Below are 20,571 nucleotides of genomic sequence, written 5' to 3'. Positions count from 1 at the left end.
ATTTCCAACACATACATAAATATGGCACTAGAATGGTGGAACGAGGATATATATATATATATATATGTTGTTTTAACTTATTGCAACCCGAATCTCAATTTAAAGTCACAATTTAAACCCAAGAAAACAAAACAATCAAGACTCTGCTAAATAATTAAATATGTTAAATGATGGATTAACAATACTGAAGTCCCCATCAATAAAGAGGTTGTGCCCACTGACATATCTTGAATCATCACTCCCCAAATAAAGTTCTGCTTGAGCAACAACCTCTACCTTAAGGGTCACACCTTTGAGATTAGCTGCAGCACATATAATCTCTTCAGTCTCCTGATCACCATTCAGCTTAAAAGAACTCTTAAACAAAGGTGTAGCAATCCCAAAGGGAGATAAGCAGTTGACTCCGATGCCATACTTCCCAAGCTCAACTGCTGCATTCTTAGTGAGCCCAACACAACATTGCTTGATAATAGCAGGTTGAGCCCAAACGTCGCTAGCTAGAGAACAAGGAAAACACAACATTGCTTGATAATAGCAGGTTGACATTAGACTAACTGGAGTTTCCTCACCGTCAGAGCCTCCGACTGTTGTTGATCGTAAGAAGTCTCCAGCTTACCCTAATAATTTCTGAGTTGTGTCAGCCCTCTTCGGTGCGTTGTTCAAATTTTGAACACCTCACCTCTTTTCAAGAAATTAATAAAGTGTTAAAACCGCATCACATGTACCCAAAAAACAAACAAACAATCTAGTTTAGTTGAGATGATACATATATATAGTTCTAAGGCCACCATGTAGAACAAGGTAAATAACTGAGTATGAGTAACCTTAACTTGATTGATCGAACATACAAAAACCTTGATTCAAAACAGTGAAGGCACCATCTAGAACAAGGTTATGCCCACTCACGTACGAGGAATCCTCACTGCCCAAATAAAGAGCAGCCTCAGCTACGTCTTCCGGCTTAAGAGCTACTCCTTTGAGGTTAGAATAAGCATCAACAATGGCAGCATCCTCTTCCAGCTTTAGGAACTTCCTGGACTGTGGCGTTGCTACCGCATAGGGTGATATACAATTGACTCGAATGCCGAACCTACCAAGCTCAACAGCCGTGTTCCTAGTAAGCCCCAACACTGCGTGCTTTGAGCTTGTATAGGCGTGTGGTGTAGCCCCGCCGATGATTGAGCAAATGCTGGCCATGTTTATGATGCTACCACCACCATTGGCCAGAATCATTACACGGGCTGCATGCTTGGTGCCCAAGAAGGGACCTATTACATTGACATTCAGGACTTGCTGGAAATCACCTCTGTCATTGGCAAGTATATTGACTGTTGGTGACCCTATGATGCCGGCATTGATCAACATGATGTCCAGCTTTCCATGCCGGGCGACCGCACCGTTGACGGCATTTTCAACGTCGGATTCGTTAGTGACATCACAGTGGATGAAGGAGGCAGAGGAAGGACCTAGTTCCTTGCAGACTGAGTGGCCAAGCTCATCTTGGATATCAGCAATTACAACTTTGGCTCCATGTTGGCTGAATAACTTGGCACAGGACCGCCCAAGGCCGCTGGCTCCATCGGTCACTAATGCTACCTTAGCTTCCAATCTACAATGAAAGAAGGAAATAAGGGCACTGCAAGTAACAATACTAAGGATTGATCGGTTTGGTTTGCAGTCGGACTCGAAATCAAAATCCTCCAGATTCATGGTTCATTCCCATAGTCTGTTTGGTTTAGATAAACATGGGAATGAGAATTGGAATCAGCAGGAATAGGAATTCATTCCCAAGAGGGGGGGGGGCAGGGAATGGCCATTCCCTCAAATGGTGGAATGTCATTCTAGCAGGAATGGAAATGAGATTCCGATTCTATCCAACCAAACAGTTGGAATCGGAATAACCCATCCCGATTCCCATTCCAAACCCCTACTCCTGCAAACCAAACAAGGCCTAAGTCTTCTCGTTGTCAAACCAAAGCAATGGTAAGCCATTTTTATCATTTCTGCCAAGGGCAATTATGCATGAAGGGCAGTTGGGGTGTGCCAAACTTGCTTGATTCTAATCAAATCCAACCATAAGGCTCAAGGGTACGAACTTCATCCTGGATCTCTTAAAGGCAATCTGTTCACATAGCATCCAATCATACATTGGGAATATCTCCCATACATGTACACAAAATTCATGCATAGGTGTTCCCAATGTGCAGCTGGATTCTCGTGCTTTCATTGTGTGTAAACAGAGTTTTTGCTTATGGACACTCCCGATGCTCCATCTATGTCTCTATCTCTCTATCTATGTGACAGGATTCTCTGCAAGCAAAAACTCTACACACTGTAAAAGCATGGGAATCTAGCCGCACACTGATAACATACATGCATGTACAGGAGTTATTCCCAATGTGCAGATTAATTCTATGTGAGCAGAGTTTTTGGTTGCAGGGGATCCAAGCTCTCTATCAATTTGTTTGTTTTTCTATTTATCTATATATGCCACCCACCATGGTTTTTAATGTCAAAAACTTCCTGAAATTTAGCAAAATTTTGGTAACAGAACTACCAAACGATATATGACAAATACTGATCAGATTTATTTTGCTTTTAATTTGAAAATTTGTCCAATATTTTGGATTTTACCTTGGAGGCTTGCTCATCTGTTGACTGAAGCCAGAGATATTCTAAATTCCCTAAATGCCAAGCTGGTTTGGATTCCTAAGGAATTAAACATTGTAGCTGATAGCTTAGCCAAATCTGGAGCCCATAGAACTATTATGTTTTCTGATGTTCTGCCTGTGTAATTCTGTTCCTGCCTTCCAAAGGCCTTGTACTCTGTTAACTTTTCTCAGTTAATTCTTAATAAAATTTGTTAACCTTCTCAAAAAAAAGCAATTGGATTTTTACCATTTTTGCCAAAATTTCATAATACTATTAATATAAATAATATCCATAATACAATTATAAAAATATATTATAGCAGTTAAATAATAACTAAAAACCATCAGCCCAAATTTCTAAGATTTCAAAAAAAAAAAAAACATGGGCATGGGCATGGGCATGGGCATGGGCAGGTTATAAAAAAAAAAAAACCATCAGCCCAAATGAATTCAAGGTTGTGTTTGGACTTTGGACATAGCAGGTTATAAGGGCAGAAATGAAAAGAAAATCCAGCCCCCCTATATATACAGATTAATTCCAAAATCTGGAAACAAAAAACATGGGCATGGGCAGTCGACAGCAAGATAGAGAGGACTTGGTGGCTTAATTATGAGTAAGTGAGCATACCTCCTTGCAACAGCTGAGAGAATGGAGGAGCTGTTTGCCATGGCGGCAGGCTGCAGCTGAGATTATTGGTTCCAAGGCTTTTCATGAATTCATTTTCATCTCTCTTAAGTTAGTAAGATAAGCACTGTTTAGCTAGAGGCTTTCAATAGATAGAGTTATCTTTACAAAGTCAAGCGTTTACCAGAAGTCTTGGTGGAGTACTGCTAGGACCCGACTGACTAGTTCTGCCCACCGTGATTTATTGTCCTCTATATATAATAAGCTTTCTTTGATAAAACAACCTATGTTTTGAAAAAAAAAAAAAAAAGAAATCTTCGTGTGATGGTATGGGTGTAAATTGTCCAATCCGAACCAAAGGACCCACACTCCTTTTAACACTGCAGGTATATTATCATCACCATCAAGCTGTTCCCAACTCTTTTCAAGCACATAATCTTTCAAATATACTTTTAAAAAAATAAGCTAGGCGCGTCTACGGGTGCAAATGGATCGGATCATCCGCTCCGAAAAATTCGATCTGATGTATTGTCATATTTATAAATATAAATATATATTATATTATTTATTTTGTATTTTTATAAATTTGTTATATTATTTATTTTTATAAAAAATATGTATATATAATAAAAATAATTTAAAAATATTTATATTTTTTGTTTAAATTGATATATTTTATTTTTTTCATTTAATAATAATTATTTTTTAAAGAAAACAAGTCGGATCAAATCAGATCCAAATATTCAATTGGATTTGAATTCAAATCAAGTCCTATCAAATCCGATTAGATCTTTGGATCGGATTGGATTTGAATATACCCCGATTTGAATCCAATCCGATCCGTTTGCATCCTTAGGCGTGCCTGTTTGGGTCTAACTCTAACTTTGCAAGGTGGGTCTGTCATGGTCATGGAAAGATTAGAAGCTATGTTTGGTGAAAATGACTTTCTCATGCAAATAGTCTTTATGGTTTCTTCAAAAGGATTCAGTCAATGCAGCTCAATCAAAGCTGAAGCCCTCCCAAATGGGTCTTGAAAGCAATGTTGTAAGACTCAAAACTGTTTACAAAACCAGGAAAGGCTACAAGGTCACGGGTCAGATGGTCCAACCGCTTGGTCAACCCAGTGGCCTATGGTGTTATATGTAACATGCATATAACATTATTTTTTTTTTATATTGTAATATATGTTTAAGTAGTGATTAAATGGTTTGTTTCATAGGGTCCGTTTGTTTTAAGGGAATAATGGTTTGGAATCAAAATCAGAATGGATCGTTCCAATTCCAATCGTTTGGTTGGGTGGAATCGGAATCTTATTATTGTTTTTGTTAAAATGCATTTCCTCATTTGAGGGAATGATTTTGAGAATGAAATTTTATTCCAGCTGATTCCAATTCTAATTCCGGTTGTAAACAAAAAGACCCTCAGCTTTTTAATATAAGTGACCAGGTTCCAAGTCCTTTTAACTCACGTTTTACTCAACAACATATACTTATTTGAACAATTTAGATATTAAAGAGAGAACAACAAAGGTGATAAAATATTGCTCATTTAATAACTTATGATAAGGGAAAATCTTTGCCGATGGAAAGACACGGTATTGGAAGAGCTTTGACCAGTCAACACCCCTCCACCCGGCCCTCAATTTTGATAAAAACCTCCTAATTGGTTACCACACTTTTATATGATAACTATTGATTACAAGTTTTTCCAATATCATGTATTATCCAATATTATAGTCGAAACCTATGATAAATTAATGACCTAACGGTTGTTTGTTGTATTCCTGGATGGGTAATCAAGTCTTAGAATGGCCACTTTGAGTAATAAATGCTAAAGGATTCATAAGACCCCCAATAGATGGAACCAACGACATTGGGTAATGGCCTTTTTAGGGCTCGTAAAAATCAAAATGAATGTCGATTCTTAGTTTTTACGGTTCAACCATCCAATCTGGTCAGAGCAAGGTTTAAAAAATCGTAACATATTGGCCGATACTGATACATATCATTCCAGCAATATTTCAATACGTGGAATGCTACAAATTCAATAGTTTCGTTCCTTTTCGTCTGTATTGGATTGATACGGACCTATATCGAATACAGGACCAATACGGACAGATATTTTGAATGTATCGGCTGATACATATTGTAATATTAGATTATCTCTATATTTCTTTCATAAATAAGCCTATTTCATAATTCTTTCTCCCTAAGAGAGAGGTTTCCTTACCTTTCCCTTCCTTTCCTTGCTTTTTCCTTCAAATCAAACATAGCCTTAATAATTCATTTTCTCTCTTAATTAATAATTAATCACTACATTTATGACAATATTCAAATTCAAATTTTAATTTGACCTGCCATTAAAGTAATAAATTCGAAGTTGACATGTCATTAAACCAACATATTTAAAACTAATAAGAAAGGTAAGGAGAATTGAACCCAAGTAATTTGATTGTAGTGAACATAAGCAAACCATACACCATATTCAATTGTTAATTATAATGTATGTATTATTATTCTTAAGCAAATATTTTTCTTCTTAATGGATCTTCATTAATTAATCTTAAAATTGATTATTAAAATTTATATACTAATAAACATTAATACACATTTTACTCCTTCCATTATCTTCAACGATTACCTATTTGTCCCTATGGGTTTGTATGTTTAAATAACTTGCTTTCTTTATAAGTGTTTAAATAGCTTACGTTTTTTATACCTTAAACCTTGGATTCCAAGTGGCAAAGACCATAGAAGTAAATGTCTTTCATGGTTCACCTTAAAAGGTTCTGATTTTAGTTCAACCAGCTGGTCCTGTTAGGATTTCAAAATATTGCTTTTCACCATTTGTTTATCAATCAAAAATAGAATGTGCCTAAAGACACATTCGATATTTGATTGCCGATTGAAGAAAATTTGTTCATCTTTTCAGTAATTGTGTGATCTCTGATCTTCTACCCACACTCTATAGTTACTATAGCTGTACATTGAGAGCATTTCCCATATTTGCATGTTATCATTCATAGGGAAATGTTTCAAATGTGCATATGTAGCATCATGTGTACAGGTGTGGTCAGGATTCTTTCGCTACTTGCTGTGTTAATTTAAATTTGATTCTCCCCCTTTCTTGTGTACAGAACCTTAGGGGGTCTGAGATTGTAATTGATTTATTCTTCCCAAAAACTTGATATGAAATGTTAAGGTGATTTGCCACTTCTTGTGCTCATTCAAATTTGGTTCTCCCCTTTCGTTTGTATAGAACCTTAATGTTATGTTTGGTTTGAAGGAAAAAGTAAGAAAATGAAGGAAAAAATAGGAAAACCAATACAAAGAAGGGAAGAGATAGGGACGTAAAGGTTTTCCTATCCTTCCCTTCCTTTCTGGCTTTCCCTACATTTTTCTTCAAATCAAACATAGCCTAAGGAGTTTAAGATTGTAATTGATTTATTCTTCCCAAAAACTTGATATGAAGTGTTAGGGTACTTTTGGAGTAAACAACTATGGGCCATGCTCTTGTATTCCTGTTGGTTTACATGGTCATGTGACCATTTCCCAATGGCAATACAAAACCATTCTTAATAATAAAACGTTGATTAAATAAATTAATTGCAAATTATAAGGGTGTTTTAGTAATATATAAAGTATGGGATAGGTCTTAATAAATACATGAAACTATAAGATGTGTTTTAGTAAATGACCCTGAAATAAATAGCTAAAGAAAATGGAAAAGAAAATATTATTGATAACCAAAATAAAACATTAACATTTCAATGAGTAAATGAGAGAATTTTCAAACCTAAGCTACTAGGGGTGCTCATGATTTGGTTAACTGAACGAGTATTATCAGTTTCTGGAAAACCAATAATCAAAACCTAACCGAAGCCAATTGGTTAATCGGTTCGGTTCGTTAGGTTTTTGGTTCTTTATATTTACAATATATTATAAATAAATATATAATAAAAAATAGAAATACATATAAACTATTATATTTTAAACAATAAATAATATATATTTATATATAATGCATATTTATTGATTTATAATATATGGATAATATAAAATATTTATAAACATATATATAATATACATAAATGTACACATAATATATAGAAATATATGTATACCGGTCGATTCGATTAACCACCAATTTTTTATATTAGTTAATCGAAACGGCAAAACCAAACTAGTACCATCGTTTTTTTTTTTTAAATACTGAACTGACCAGTTCTATTAAATGGAGTTTTGGGTTCGATCTTATCGATTCGGTTTTTCTTGCCTATGAACAACCCGTTCAAGCTCGACTAAACCCACCCAAATGACCCAACCAGCTCAGGGTTTAACTACGGTCTGGGTCCGGCTAAAAATGATCACTCAATTCATGACACGTGTTTCACTCACGTGTATAAATACTCGTGATAAGAAACCACACGTGTAATGGGAAACCTCACATAGTGCACTATGCACGACCAAGTTCAGCAGATACGGAGATACCAGTGAAGACAGCGTCTCCCGCGAAAAAAGAGTGAAAAGAAAAGGGAAAAAAGCGCTAAGCAGACGCTTGAACTCGAACCAAGTTTGCCACTTTCGATTTTCGCCACCGCCCCATTGATAAAGCAAGCGAAGAAAGCAAAGAACCAAGTCAAAGCAACGAAGACTCGGGCAAGAAAGAATATATGTCTTCTGATTCTGATCTTCTCCCCCAAGTAGGGAGAACCCAAACAAATCCTTCCAAGCTACCCATTACATCTCCTCGATCAGACAGAGACCTTTGTTTTGCAGGGCGAGTAGTACGATGTCCATGACGGACCTTTCTCTTTTTCCTGGTTTTAGATTTTGTCCGACGGACGAAGAACTCATCTCTTACTATCTCAAACAAAAGATTTTGGGCATGGAGAAGAGTGTGCAAGTGATTCCCGAGGTTGTTTTCTGCCAACACGAACCTTGGGACTTACCTGGTGAGATACACTCATACCCATGGAGAGATTATTCTTTCTTTATGTTTGTTTGATTTGTTTTGAAGTGGTTTCTTTCTGATTCCTTTAAACTCTATTTGTTTAACTTGATTTTGATTGTGATTTTATAGAGGTTTTCTGTTGACATGAACGATTTCTTGTCTTGCAACTTTGAATGGATTTTAATGATCGTGGGGTGTTAAGCATGGAAGTTTTTTTTTTTTGATAGATAGAGTATGGAAGATTTGAGATACTGTTTCTGGGTTTTGGAAACTGATTAGTGCTGGTTTATTTTCAACCAGCCAAATCAATCATTCAATCGGATCATGAGTGGTTCTTCTTTGCTCCTCGCGGCAGGAAATACCCGAATGGCTCTCAAACTAAGAGGGCTACTGAAGCCGGTTACTGGAAAGCAACAGGGAAAGAGCGTCCAGTGAAGTCTGGTTCGAATTTGATCGGTGCGAAGCGGACTCTGGTGTTCCACAAAGGGCGAGCACCAGAAGGTGAAAGGACAGATTGGATAATGCACGAATATTCTATAAAAGGAAATTTTCAGGTGATTTTTTTTTACGATCCTTCTGTTGTTATGCTTGGCAGTTGCTTTAGTTCCTTTGGTTATCCCCCTGAAATGTCTCGATGAATTGAAATTTGATTAATGGCCAACTGTGTTTGACATTGCTTTCATAATTATTGATTTTAGGCTTGGGTTCAAGCAAATTTTGTTCATTCGATGAATTGTAGTTACCCCTATGCTGGACTGTGGGCTGCTGGCCATGCGTTTACAGAAAGAAAGAAGAGAAGAGAAAGAAAGGATTAAAGGGAAAAAAATACCTACACGAGTAACACATGGCTTTTGTACTCTTGAACCTTTTGGCACATTGTATACACTTCGACTGATACCTCTAAGATATGTCAATGGGATTCTCTTGAGCTAGAATTCCTCAGTCATATTAACTTCTAGAGAAGACAAAAACCTTTTAGTATATTAGTTCTACTTGTAAACATGTACTTGCATTTGCACGTGGCACTATCTCTAAGACAAAACTATTTATAATTCATGGACAGTTTTTGAACAGTTATAAGTGGTAGTTTATGGACAATTATAAGTGGGCAGTTTCTGGACAGTTATAAGTGGGCAATTTCTAAAATGAGAGTAAAGGACATATATGTCCTCTTTATGCCCATTGTATGTTTAGACAAGAGGGATAGAAAACGTCCAATGAAAATTCCAGAAAAAAGGGGCATTCACTCTTTTATAGGTAGTATAGATATAGATATAGATATAGATATAGATTACACATGGCTTTTGTCCCTACTTTTTAACAGAAGGGTCAAGAGATATATGCTGATTGATTATGTGAAACCAACAATCAAGCAGTCTTGACATGAACAATGTCTTACCATCTCCCCTCCCCCTTGTTTTGAATGGACTAGAGGAATAAGGTTATATGATCAGGCTCATAAATTATTCATATTATAGGGTATTGCTCATTATTTTTCATGGATATCATCATGCTAGATTCCAAGAGGAACTTGAACTTAAAATAACATACGACTGCTAGATGCAAATCTTCCTAGCTGCAGGACTCTTTTGTTGTTTGCCGCCTACGGAAGAAGCCCTCGTCAAGCCCAACGACCCCAAACTGCATCTCAGTTAGTCAAAAGGGTCTATCACCTCCAAGTGTGAATGCTTATGCTGTTGGTGAAAGAAACCAACCACAGGTTGGTACATCTGAAGCAGGGAAGGAAACAGAATGCTCCTCAGAGAAGCATAGAAGCAGTTCACAATGTTCTTCTAGTGAACAAGTTGATTCAGCATCAGATCTACCTGAGGAAACATGCTCTCTCCAACCCCATACTCATACCAGTGAAAAGGTGCGACTTATTGCTTCTTCACAAATAAGGCTGCAAATAGATTGGATGGAATTGGATTTATCTAGATTGATTTATTAACATTTGGATTTGGATTGAGTCTTATCCATTGAATTTAGTTTGGATTTGAATCTAACTTAGATGTTGAATGTAATTAAAAAATTAAAATAAAAACGACAAAAAAAGTGTATTTTATTAATAACATGAACTAAAAATGACTTTGATATTGTATATCATGTATAAAATGAATTGAAAATAACTTCCGTGGGACTTGAATCTATGACTCTTTAGTAAACACAGAACATTCAAACCAACTTTACTAAAAGATAAAATGTAAACTTTATGTAGATATAAGCACATATATCTAAGTGTTATCAGATTGGTTGGGGTGGATTGATACCTTTTTTCTATAATTCTATCCAATTATAAAGAGATTGGATTTAGATTGGGCTTCTAGTTTGGAAAATAGAAACTATTTTGTGGACTGTGGTCCTATTCATGGAGATTTATTTTATACATTTATTAGATTTCCATTCTCAGTACACAAAAGCCTCAATCTCATGCAGAGGGTTATTATTTCACCATAACCTTTTTTTTTATCATTAACCTTGAATTGTATTAATTGAAAAATGAAATAACTTTTCAGCATCCAAAAGGATGGAGAGAAGGCAGTACATTAGTACAATCAGCTCAAAGCTTCCAATAACTTATAATGTTACAAAGATAAGTATTTTTTTTTTTTTTGGATCAATAACTGTGAAATGTATTAATTAATATTAAGAAGAATTACAAAGCAAGGGGGCTAAACAATCTTAGCTCCCTATAACAGTCTATGAGCAGCAAATACAATTACAATAAAGCCCAAAACAAAGAGTTCCTATTAACCCCTTGCTTAACTAAACCACCTGCCAGTGAGTTTGCACTTCTCTTAACCCATTTGTACTGAATTTCAACATCCTTAGTCAGCCACTTAAATTTTCTTTTTTCATTGCTGTACTTCCATATCCTTGAGCTCTTAACTAGTTCACCACCACTTCAGAATCTCCTTCAATGATCAGCTTACTACTTTGCAGCTCCTTGTCTCTTCGTACCCCTTCAAGGGCTGCAAGAATCTCAGCCCTCAAGGAGTCTCCTTCCCCAGTTGGTCCTGAAAACACAGCTAACAGATTACCATGTTCATCTCTTATTGCTCCCCCTATTCCAGATGGACCTAGATTACCCATACTGCTGCCATCAAAATTCAGTTTAATAAAGCCGTTAGGTGGAGGACTCCAGCAAGAAAGTGATGCCTTCTTAGCTGAAGCTAATTCTGCAATTTCCTTCTAGGTTTTTACCATCTCATCTACTGAGAAATCTGCAAACAAAGGCAAAGTTTTTAGCCTATGTATCACCCTAATATGGATTACCTCCAAAATTACTTCCAAGATTCTCTCCTTTTCTGAGAATATCCGTGAGTTCCTCTCCTCCCAAACAGTCCAGCATATTGCAGCCCTCATACATCTCCACATAACCTTGGCCCTTTTTGTTGGCCCACTCGGCATGAACATGAATAAACTCTCCACATTCAAAGGGGAGGTCCACCTGCACCCAAACAAAGAAGTACACCACTCCCAAATGCTTTTAGTAAACCGACAGGAAATCAGTAAATGGTATTCAGACTCACCATCAGCTTTACAAAGAGCACACCAGTGAGGACATAAACAACTGTTGGGTCTTTTTCTTTGAAGTAGATCACATGTATTAACTCTTTCCAGAAAGGCTTCCCAACAGAAACTCCAAATCTTAGGGGGTATAGGAAAACACCACACCTCTCTAACAAGGAATGACAGACCCAAAGAAAGAGGTTGTGTTAGAGCTTTAAAGAAAGAAGCACATGTGAAAGAATCGGAGGGGGTGAGAGACCAAATTCTACTATCTGTCTTTGTTGGCTCTGAAAAAACCCCTTCAAGAATGGATAGCAAGGATAAGATACAACCGAACTCTGTGTCCCTGATTTCCCTTCTAAAGCCCAAGTTCCAATTGAACCTAGAAGTTGAGTTAGAAGGAACAAGGAAGGAGGAAACTGATTCATTTTTAAGAGTGGAAAGAGTGAAAAGACTCGGAAATTGGTCTTTTAAAGGAGAATCCCCAATCCAGATATGTTCCCAAAATGTGATGAGGTTACCTGAGTGCAAGTCATACCTGATCCATGGAGAGAACAAAGGCAAAATAGCTTGAATAGCTTTCCAAGGTGCTGCTCTTGTAGTCCTTGCCAAAATCCCAAAATCCCATCCATTGTCTTCTACTCCATGAATGCTGCCCACTATCTTCACCCACAGCTTATCCTTCTCCAAAGAAAATCTCCACAACCATTTCCCTAGTAGTGCCAAATTCCTACTCCTTATATTCCCAATACCCAAACCTCCCTCCCTCTTGCTATTACAAACCATCTCCCACCTAACCCTATGGTCCTTCTTCTCCTCCCCCGGCTCCCAGAAAATCTCTCGTTTGTTTTTCTAACCTGTTAGCCACCTTAGTTGGAATCTTAAAGACTGATAAAAAGTAGACGGGAAGGTTAGCTAATGTAGACCTAATTAAAGTGATTCTCCCACCAAGAGACAAATAGTTCCTCTTCCAAGTTGCAAGTCTTTTTTCAAACCTCTCCACAACTGGAATCCAAAACTCATCTTTTTGAGGGTTGTCTCCCAATGGCAAGCCAAGGTAATTTAGTGGCCAATTAGAAGCTGCACATTCTAGGATGTCTGCACACTCCGATGTCTCCCTCTCCCCCATATTTACCCCCACTAGACAACTCTTCTCAAAATTCACCTTAAGGTTTGACATTTGCTCAAAGAGTTGTATAGTGAGCTTTAGGTTTCTTATCCTATTAAGGTCCCCTCCTTCACAAAAGAGTATTGTGTCATCTGCAAATTGCAAATGTGTGAGTGGCACACTCTCCCTTCCAACTCTCCAACCTCTTATTAAGTCCTTGGAGTCTACTCTTGAAATTAATGTCCCCAAATCTGCAACCATCGTGAATAAGAATGGGGAAAGAGGATCTCCTTGTCTTATTCCTCTCAAAGATGGAAAGAAATCTACCACTGTCCCATTTATCAAAATGGATTAATGGCATTTCCTGATACATCCCATCATCCACTTACACCACCTGTCTCTGAACCCAAAATTGACCATCAGCTCCAACAAGAAAGACCAATCCACCATGTTATAAGCCTTTTCTAAATCCAATTTGCATACCACCCCTTTTTTCTTGGATCTCTTGAACTCCTCCAAACTCTCATTTTCTATAAGTATTTGATCTGTTATCTGCCACCCTTTCACAAAAGCTCATTGGTTGTCTGCTATAATTGTTGGGAGCACTTTTCTAATTCTAATGGACAACACCTTAGTGTTGATCTTATATAGGCTATTTACCAAGCTGATCGGCCTATAGTCCCTTGGGTGATTTGCATTCCTTTTCTTGGGAACCAAGGCAATGAATGTGGAATTTAGCCACGAGTTTATCACTCCTCTAGAATAAAATTCATCAAACACTAGTCTTAGGTCCTCTTTTAATATCTCCCAACAATCCTGATAAAAAGCCATCGTAAAACCATCAGGGCCTGGTGCCTTTGATCGTTCCATAGAGAACACTGCTTCATTTATCTCTTCCAATTCAAATTTCCTTTCCAGCCATTCCCTTTCCTCCAATTTCAGTGTAGGCCATTCCAGTCCTTCAAGCCATACCCTATTGTTTAGGGGTTTTCTAAAAATAGACCTAAAATGATTTGCAAAGGCCCCTGCAATTTCACTTTGATTGGAAATTATTGCCCTTTCAATCTCCAAACTTGAGATATAATTCCTTCTCCTTCTTCCATTTGCCATTGCATGAAAAAACTTGGTATTTCTATCCCCCTCTTTCAACCACTTACACCTTGACTTTTGACTCCAACTTATTTCCTCCTACAGAAGACAGTCCTCTAATTGTTTACGCAGATTCCATCTTTGCTCTTTATCCTCTTCTGTAAAACAACCCCTCCCTTCCTTACTATCCAAGGCCTCAATTTGAGCAGTGTTTCCTTTCCTCCAGTCTCCCAAACTCTAACAGATTCCACTCCTTGATTTTACTTTTTCAAATGTTGGAGTTTTTTTATGAAACCTCATTCCACTCCATTTCACTGTTGGATTACTCTCAAACCACCAATCTTTGACCTTCTTAATGAAACCCGGGTGTCCAAGCCACATGTTTTCAAATCTAAAAGGGGTGGGGCCTGCATTTCTCACCTCCTCCTTACAAATTACTATAGGCCAGTGAACAGATGTCACCCTTGGGAGTGTTCTAGAATTCAAACTCCCCCAATGTTCTTCCCAATCATTTGAAAACAAGAACCTGTCCAATTTGGAACAAATCGGTTTCACTTGGAGATTGGACTAGGTAAAACAACAATGTGACAATGGGATTTCGGTCCATAGACATTGGTTAACACCCATTCAAACCCATCCTTCACCTGTCTAAACTTCAGGGAAACTGAAAATTGGCCTATCAGTTCTTCCTTACCCTTCAGTACTTCTTTCTTCCACATTGTGACAACACCCCCTGCAGACCCCCATGAGGGCAGAACCGCCCAATTAATCCCCTACCTCTCCATACACTTCTTACCCATTTAATGTCAAAATTTGCTCTTTTAGTCTCTTGCAAGAGTACTACATCCGAATCTATTTTCTTAATGGTCTCTTTTATTACTGCTTTCTTCCTAGCACTTCCTAGCCCTCTAACATTCCAACTTATGATCTTCATTTAGCTGTACTCTTGACCCCTTATTCCTCTTACCCTCACTTATTCCCTTTCCTCCTGTCCGTTTTAACACCAAGACTACTATCTCCTTCCATATCCTTCATCGATCTTTCAACTTCACTTAATTTTTTCCTTTTAGCCTTAGTTTCTTCTCCCTGTTTTTGTAGAAACATTTTTAGGTCATTTGGATTTTTCACTTTACATCCCAACTTCTATACAAAAGCTACCACGGAATCCTCACTAGTCAACTCTCTTTCTTCTGACTTTCTATTCCTCCCTCCTTGTTCTGTTTCCCCACCTTTGTCTCCATTCTCCCTAATTCCTTCTATTCTAATTCCCTATGGCCCTTCCTTCTGTTTATTGCTCATAACTTCTTCCTTTAACAGGCAATCAAGTATTTCTAGGATTCTTTTATTTCCTTTTGCTTCTTCCTCATTTTCTATCTCACCCTCCTGACCCTCCCTGTCTCCATTGCTATCTCTTACCCCATCCCCACCTTCATGGGTAGCAGCCTCTGGATTGTGATCTGTATTTGGCACATAGGACAAAGAGCAAACATTAGTATTACAAACCGAAAAGACACAGTTACCTGGGTTGATTTGGGGAAGAATGGGATTGCTGAAATTGGTTGAAAGTGGGGTTCTTCTAACTCCTTGGTTCAGTTCTGGTAAGAATGCCCTCGCCTCCTCTGTTAAACAGAGATCACTTCTCTCACCCTCCTGTTTGTTCCTACCTTTTGTACCCCCGTTTTGCTTCTGGAAAGTCTCAAATACTTCATTACCAATTTCTTGTATGACAAAATGATTGGGAGAAGCGGCTTTTGAGAATGAGTCAGGCTTTTCACCGACAGCATTAGAGAGATGTTCCATGCTGTTTTGAGTGTTTAGCTCGTTCCTAGCACAGTAATGAGGTTCCGCAGCTTGCACTTCTTGAAACAAAGTTTCCAAGTTAAGAGCTGCGGCGATCTCTTCCTCTGTGACCTTACCGAACTCAGCACTGCCTATGCTAGACTGGCTTTCTAGATCTTCCTTCGTGTCTGCATCTTCGGTATCACAGTCTACCCAGCCTTCATCAAAACCCTTCTCCACGTTACAATCTCTGGCGTATTTGGGATTTGGCCGGTCTGGTGAAGATCTTCCCCCACCCTAGGATTGTCCGAAGCTGTGTGAGAAACCCACTGTAAGGAGCTCGAGTTCCGCACAGTCCTTTTGGAAGAGGTAGCACCTTCTCTACAAGTCTTCTTCGAGGAGGAAGAAAATAGACGGCTTCTATCGACTATAGTCTCCCGCTGCAAACCCCAAATCATGTGCGCACTTAAACATTCACATGGATTGGGGTTCCACCCAAAGTTTGAACCGGTTGGACCTCCTACTGGTTCAGATGCTCTAACTCGCAGCCCACTTCTTTTTTTAACCATGTCAGCGAAAGATGCGCGGCCTTTTGAGGTTACGCCTAATTCAAAATTATTTAAATTTTTTTCTTTAATTAGCATGCGTGGCTTTAGGGCTTCCCCCATCGACTTTTCAGCTTCCACTTTAGGCCGACCTGTAGTTTCAAACTCTCTCTCCACCTGTAAGCCCCTAGTAACCCAGCCTTCCACGTCAGCATCATCTTCAACCTTGGAGCTTCGTTCCCAAAGTTCTGCCTCCAGCTCCGAAACCAACCAGACTTTATACCATATTCCATCCACAAGAACCTCTATTGTTCTTGGGATCGAATCAGGTTTCACCCCGACCATCCTCACCTCAGCAGCTCGAAAGTCTTGCAGCTGAAATTCCTCCATTTCCCCTCCCAAGAGCCTGACGATATTTCCCACATTTGATTCATCCCAGAGATGAAATGGAATTCCTACCAGTTTGAGCAGGAAACTTCCGCCAGGCTGTTCCATCTCATTACATAATGGCTTCCACCTTTGAACTTGGACCATGCCTTCTTCACATTCGAATGCAGTAAAGCCCCTGTTTACCTCATCATTAATTCTTAGTATTGCCTTCCTTGCTGAAAAAGGTTTCAATGCAACCTCAGCCTCCAGATTCAGATTAGGCACAACTGAATCTAGAACCTTCCTCCAGTCTTTTATCTCCTTGTTAACTGAGATCACCAATCTACGCTCCCAGTCACCTTGTTCACCTTCAAGCCACAGCTTCAACCCAGTATTGGAGCTCGATATAACCTCTCCAACATTGTAAGATTTCTGCTTCAAGTGCTGTTCCGAACATTTAAGAAGTGCGGAACTTTGTTCCCTTCTGGTAAACAGACCCTCTGTTTCCTGGCACCGAAGTATTCTGTTATTGTAATAAACCAGCCTTTTTCGTTGCACCTCAGCTCCACTTCGAACCTCTTTCTTTCCATTTCTAACACATTCCTCCAACCAGCTGTTCTAACCGATTGAAGTACACCATCGATAAAACCCTTCAACCATAGAACCGCTTCTCCAGTAAAAATTTCTTTGCTTCAATGTTTAAAACCGATTTCCAACTATTCACCACCTGGAATCCTTTTTCAGTTCTTTTCTCCATCTTCGACAAGATTACAGAACCTAATCGTGACAGAAGATAATCACTGAGAAGATTACATACCCCTGCCTTAGTGTTCCCCACAGAAGATGGTCCTGGTTACTCTTATCTCTTGCAAGGGCATTGACTGAAGTATTATCTGATCAAGATATCTGCTTGAATGAGCAGAAATTGGATGTCAAACTGTACCAACAATATAACTTTTCTACACCTGACAGTACTTCCTCTCCATCCAGCATATCACCACTCTGCAATCCACTTCTACAATCAGATTTGACTACCCCAGGGAGCAGGCTATTTTCAGACCTTGAAGAAGTGCATGAATCTCGGCTCTCAAGGAATTACTGGCCCCAATCAGTCCTGTGAAGCTCATGAGGAAGTTGCTGTTGTGATCTCTCACCACACTCTCCATTCCTGAGGGCCCTGGATTGCCAAGACAGCTTCCATCACAATTTAATTTTAATCTCCTCATCTCTGGTGTTTTTCAGATGGTGGTGACAATATTTCTTGGGTAAAACTTGCCACAGAAGTCCATCCTATTAGAATATCATCCATTGATAGACCTTTAAATTCTTTCTTGTCAACACACCAAGGAGCTGTCTTTACCATACAACTCTCTATTATGGTATCTTCGTCTTTAGCTTCATTATCAAAAATTCTTGCATACCTTTGAAGCCAAAGACTCAATATTACTGCTCTAACGCATGACCACAGAATTTTTACCCCTTTTTTATAGGCCATAATTAAGTGCTGAATAGCTCCAATATGTTTGTAGGATAGAGTCAATTCTATCCAAAAGGGAGAGAAATGAATCCATACCTTATAAGAGTATGAACAGGAAAGGAGTAGATGGTCAATGTTTTCCCCACAACCAAAGAAAAGATGCAACCTAACCCTTCTGAGAACTTTGAAGAAAGAAATCGTCCTGTCTTACCCTAAATTGCATTTTATTTCTTTGTCTATCCCTGGATGAAGTGATTACTTAGCATCTCAAACCTCAGGTAAACCTTTAATTTTGCTAGAGAAACATAAATCCACAAATGAATTCTAGGCTACAGCATTCTACATTTTATCTCATGATATGCATGAATAAATGAAGTACAGCCTATTTGCACTAGTAGAAGCAGAGAGTTTATCCCATGTGCATTTTTTTGAAGAATCATGAATAAAAAATTCATTAAAAGAAAAAAGAGTTACATCCTAACATCCTTGGTTGTCCAGTTGACACACCACATACATTCTGAAAACTTCAAATTGAAAAGGATTCTACATTACAAGGCTGTAATTCAAGGGTATTCCAAAAATTTTCCAACAAGTCGGTCTTGAATTATCCCATGTGCATGCGTGCATGTGTGTAGGTTTGTGTTTCACTTTCACGTGTCTGTGAAAACATATTAGCTCCCTTAACTAGTGCAAGAATAACAGAAGCCTTTCTTCCAAGGGTTCTATCGACTATACAATATAGATGAAACTCATGGAATAAAAAAGAAGATTATCACATATTACCACCATTTCCTGAGTGTGCTTATAATCCTTACAGAGTTAATGGAAGAATAACAGTAGGTTCTCTCAGTGGTCATCCAAATCCAATGCATATAATACTGATGGGGACAAATCAGAGTATTACAAAAGACATATGTTAATGCATTTTTCTAGTTTGCTCAGGCTTCCTCTCTCTTTTTCTGAAAGTGGAAATTGTGTATAAATTCCAGAATCATGATGTAGATGATGATTGTTTCGCTGATATATTGAAGGAGGATATTATTCAGCTTGATATCCCTTCAACATCCTCAGCTGAGTTACCATTGCCTACAGTTGTTGACAAGTCTGTGTCTGAAAGAAATTATGGACAGTCCATATACACAGCCAAGATGCAGGAGTTTCCCTTCCAAGGAACAGCTCAAAGGCGGATCAGACTGAGAAGATTTAAACGAAGTCCATGTGATGCAGACTCATTGGAAGCCTGTGATGATCACCACGTAGCAGCAGTGATGAGGCTAGATGTAAAGCAATCTGTAAATGGTGCAAGGGATACTTTATTGGTTAGGGCAGTCAATTACCGGCTCATACTCTGGTTTTTTCCAATTTTGGTTTTGCTGGTTTTGTTACTTCTGCTGCCTAGGGGAACTGATCATTTCTAAATGTTCTGATATAGTGCCGTTTGATGATTTATGTACATGTATATAATATAGGATATATAGTGAAGTTTGTTTAAGCTGATATTTATGCAATTGCAAGGGATGGTGAAAATTATGTATCATGAGTTTTGCCTTTAATAGATGGGACATTATATTTTCTAGGGTAGGAGACAAATGGGTATGCCTTACAGCCTAAGCAAACTGCAATTTTCAATTTAAATATTTAAATTAATGTATTAATTATTTAATATTAAGTTATTAAGTTATTTAATTAAATTTATTTGCATCCGATTTTCTTATATAACTAAACACTTTGCAACTGTTGAATGTCAACTCATTTTCGTTGTCCTTTCGCAATCTAGGTTTTTACATTTAATTCATCAAGATCATCCTCGTCTAAAACCGTGTTTGACTTGATGCGTGGTGGGGTGGTGGTCAAACGCAGTAGGGTAGGATGTGGTGAAGATAAGAGCTGATGAGGTGACTGGAGGATGACCTGGGTATATTTGGGGCGATATACATATTGAGCCTCATTTATACGTCTTTGGAAAGGCCAAGGTGTAGGGAGAGGGGTGTCAAGTGTGGTGTGCTGGCATGTGGGATAACCGGATAAGATATGAGAGTGCTTGATGTGAGGTGGAACTTCATTTATACATTTCATCAAACATGATATGATTCTAAGTATTGTAGGCTGGTAGAGATAGGGGTGCTAGGGTGGAGATGGGGGCCATGAGGTGATATATGATGTTAGCATATATAGAGGTGCAAGTCTGGCTGGATGGGTCAGGTTTAAGCTCAACTCAGGCCCAATCCTAAGAATTAGACCTAAGGCTCGAGCTCAAGGTTAACCCCAATCTATTTAACTTGAGCCCAGCTTGTATTGAAATTTGATGCATTTTGGTTGGGTTCAGGGTCAGCCCAAATTTTGGATTGGTCAATCAACCCAAATTAAAATTTGACATAAAACATATGTATATATGTACACATGTATGCAAATATGTATGTGTAGACTAGTTGTACTTCAGTTATCTGAGGGCTAGGTTCAAG

The 20,571-nt window shown here is 38.3% G+C and overlaps 2 protein-coding genes and 1 pseudogene across 5 annotated transcripts; 1 reads left to right on the top strand and 2 right to left on the bottom strand.

Annotated features, from left to right (window-relative positions):
- Positions 1–135: 135 nt before the first annotated feature.
- On the bottom strand, positions 136–522 carry LOC104591341 (secoisolariciresinol dehydrogenase pseudogene; annotated as a pseudogene).
- LOC104589575 (borneol dehydrogenase, mitochondrial-like) lies at positions 401–3,378 on the bottom strand. The gene is made up of 2 exons (XM_019196686.2): positions 3,280–3,378; positions 401–1,609 (listed from the first exon to the last, which is right to left on the bottom strand). Exons 1-2 carry the CDS (start codon positions 3,318–3,320, stop codon positions 826–828), a joined length of 825 nt encoding a protein of 274 aa, XP_019052231.2. The 5' UTR covers positions 3,321–3,378; the 3' UTR covers positions 401–825.
- A 4,345-nt stretch (positions 3,379–7,723) lies between these two features.
- LOC104589552 (NAC domain-containing protein 89-like) lies at positions 7,724–19,699 on the top strand. Of its 4 annotated transcripts, none has more exons than XM_088890747.1 (5): positions 7,724–7,978; positions 8,106–8,230; positions 8,585–8,783; positions 9,806–10,102; positions 19,099–19,699. In XM_088890747.1, the coding sequence occupies exons 1-5, from the start codon at positions 7,949–7,951 to the stop codon at positions 19,525–19,527; spliced, it is 1,080 nt and encodes a 359-aa protein (XP_088746873.1). In that variant the 5' UTR covers positions 7,724–7,948; the 3' UTR covers positions 19,528–19,699. The 4 variants fall into 4 exon arrangements, with proteins under 4 accessions (XP_088746873.1, XP_088746874.1, XP_010246205.2 ...); XM_088890748.1 differs by having other exon boundaries at positions 7,728–7,978; positions 8,530–8,783; XM_010247903.3 differs by having other exon boundaries at positions 7,728–8,230; positions 8,530–8,783.
- The last annotated feature ends 872 nt before the right edge of the window (positions 19,700–20,571 follow it).

The sequence above is a fragment of the Nelumbo nucifera genome, chromosome 6 (genome assembly GCF_055504915.1).
Source record: "Nelumbo nucifera cultivar China Antique chromosome 6, China Antique-T2T, whole genome shotgun sequence".
Lineage (NCBI taxonomy): Eukaryota > Viridiplantae > Streptophyta > Magnoliopsida > Proteales > Nelumbonaceae > Nelumbo > Nelumbo nucifera.
The sequence above is the reverse complement of the archived record's forward strand: the minus strand, read 5'-3'. Positions and strand labels throughout refer to the sequence as shown.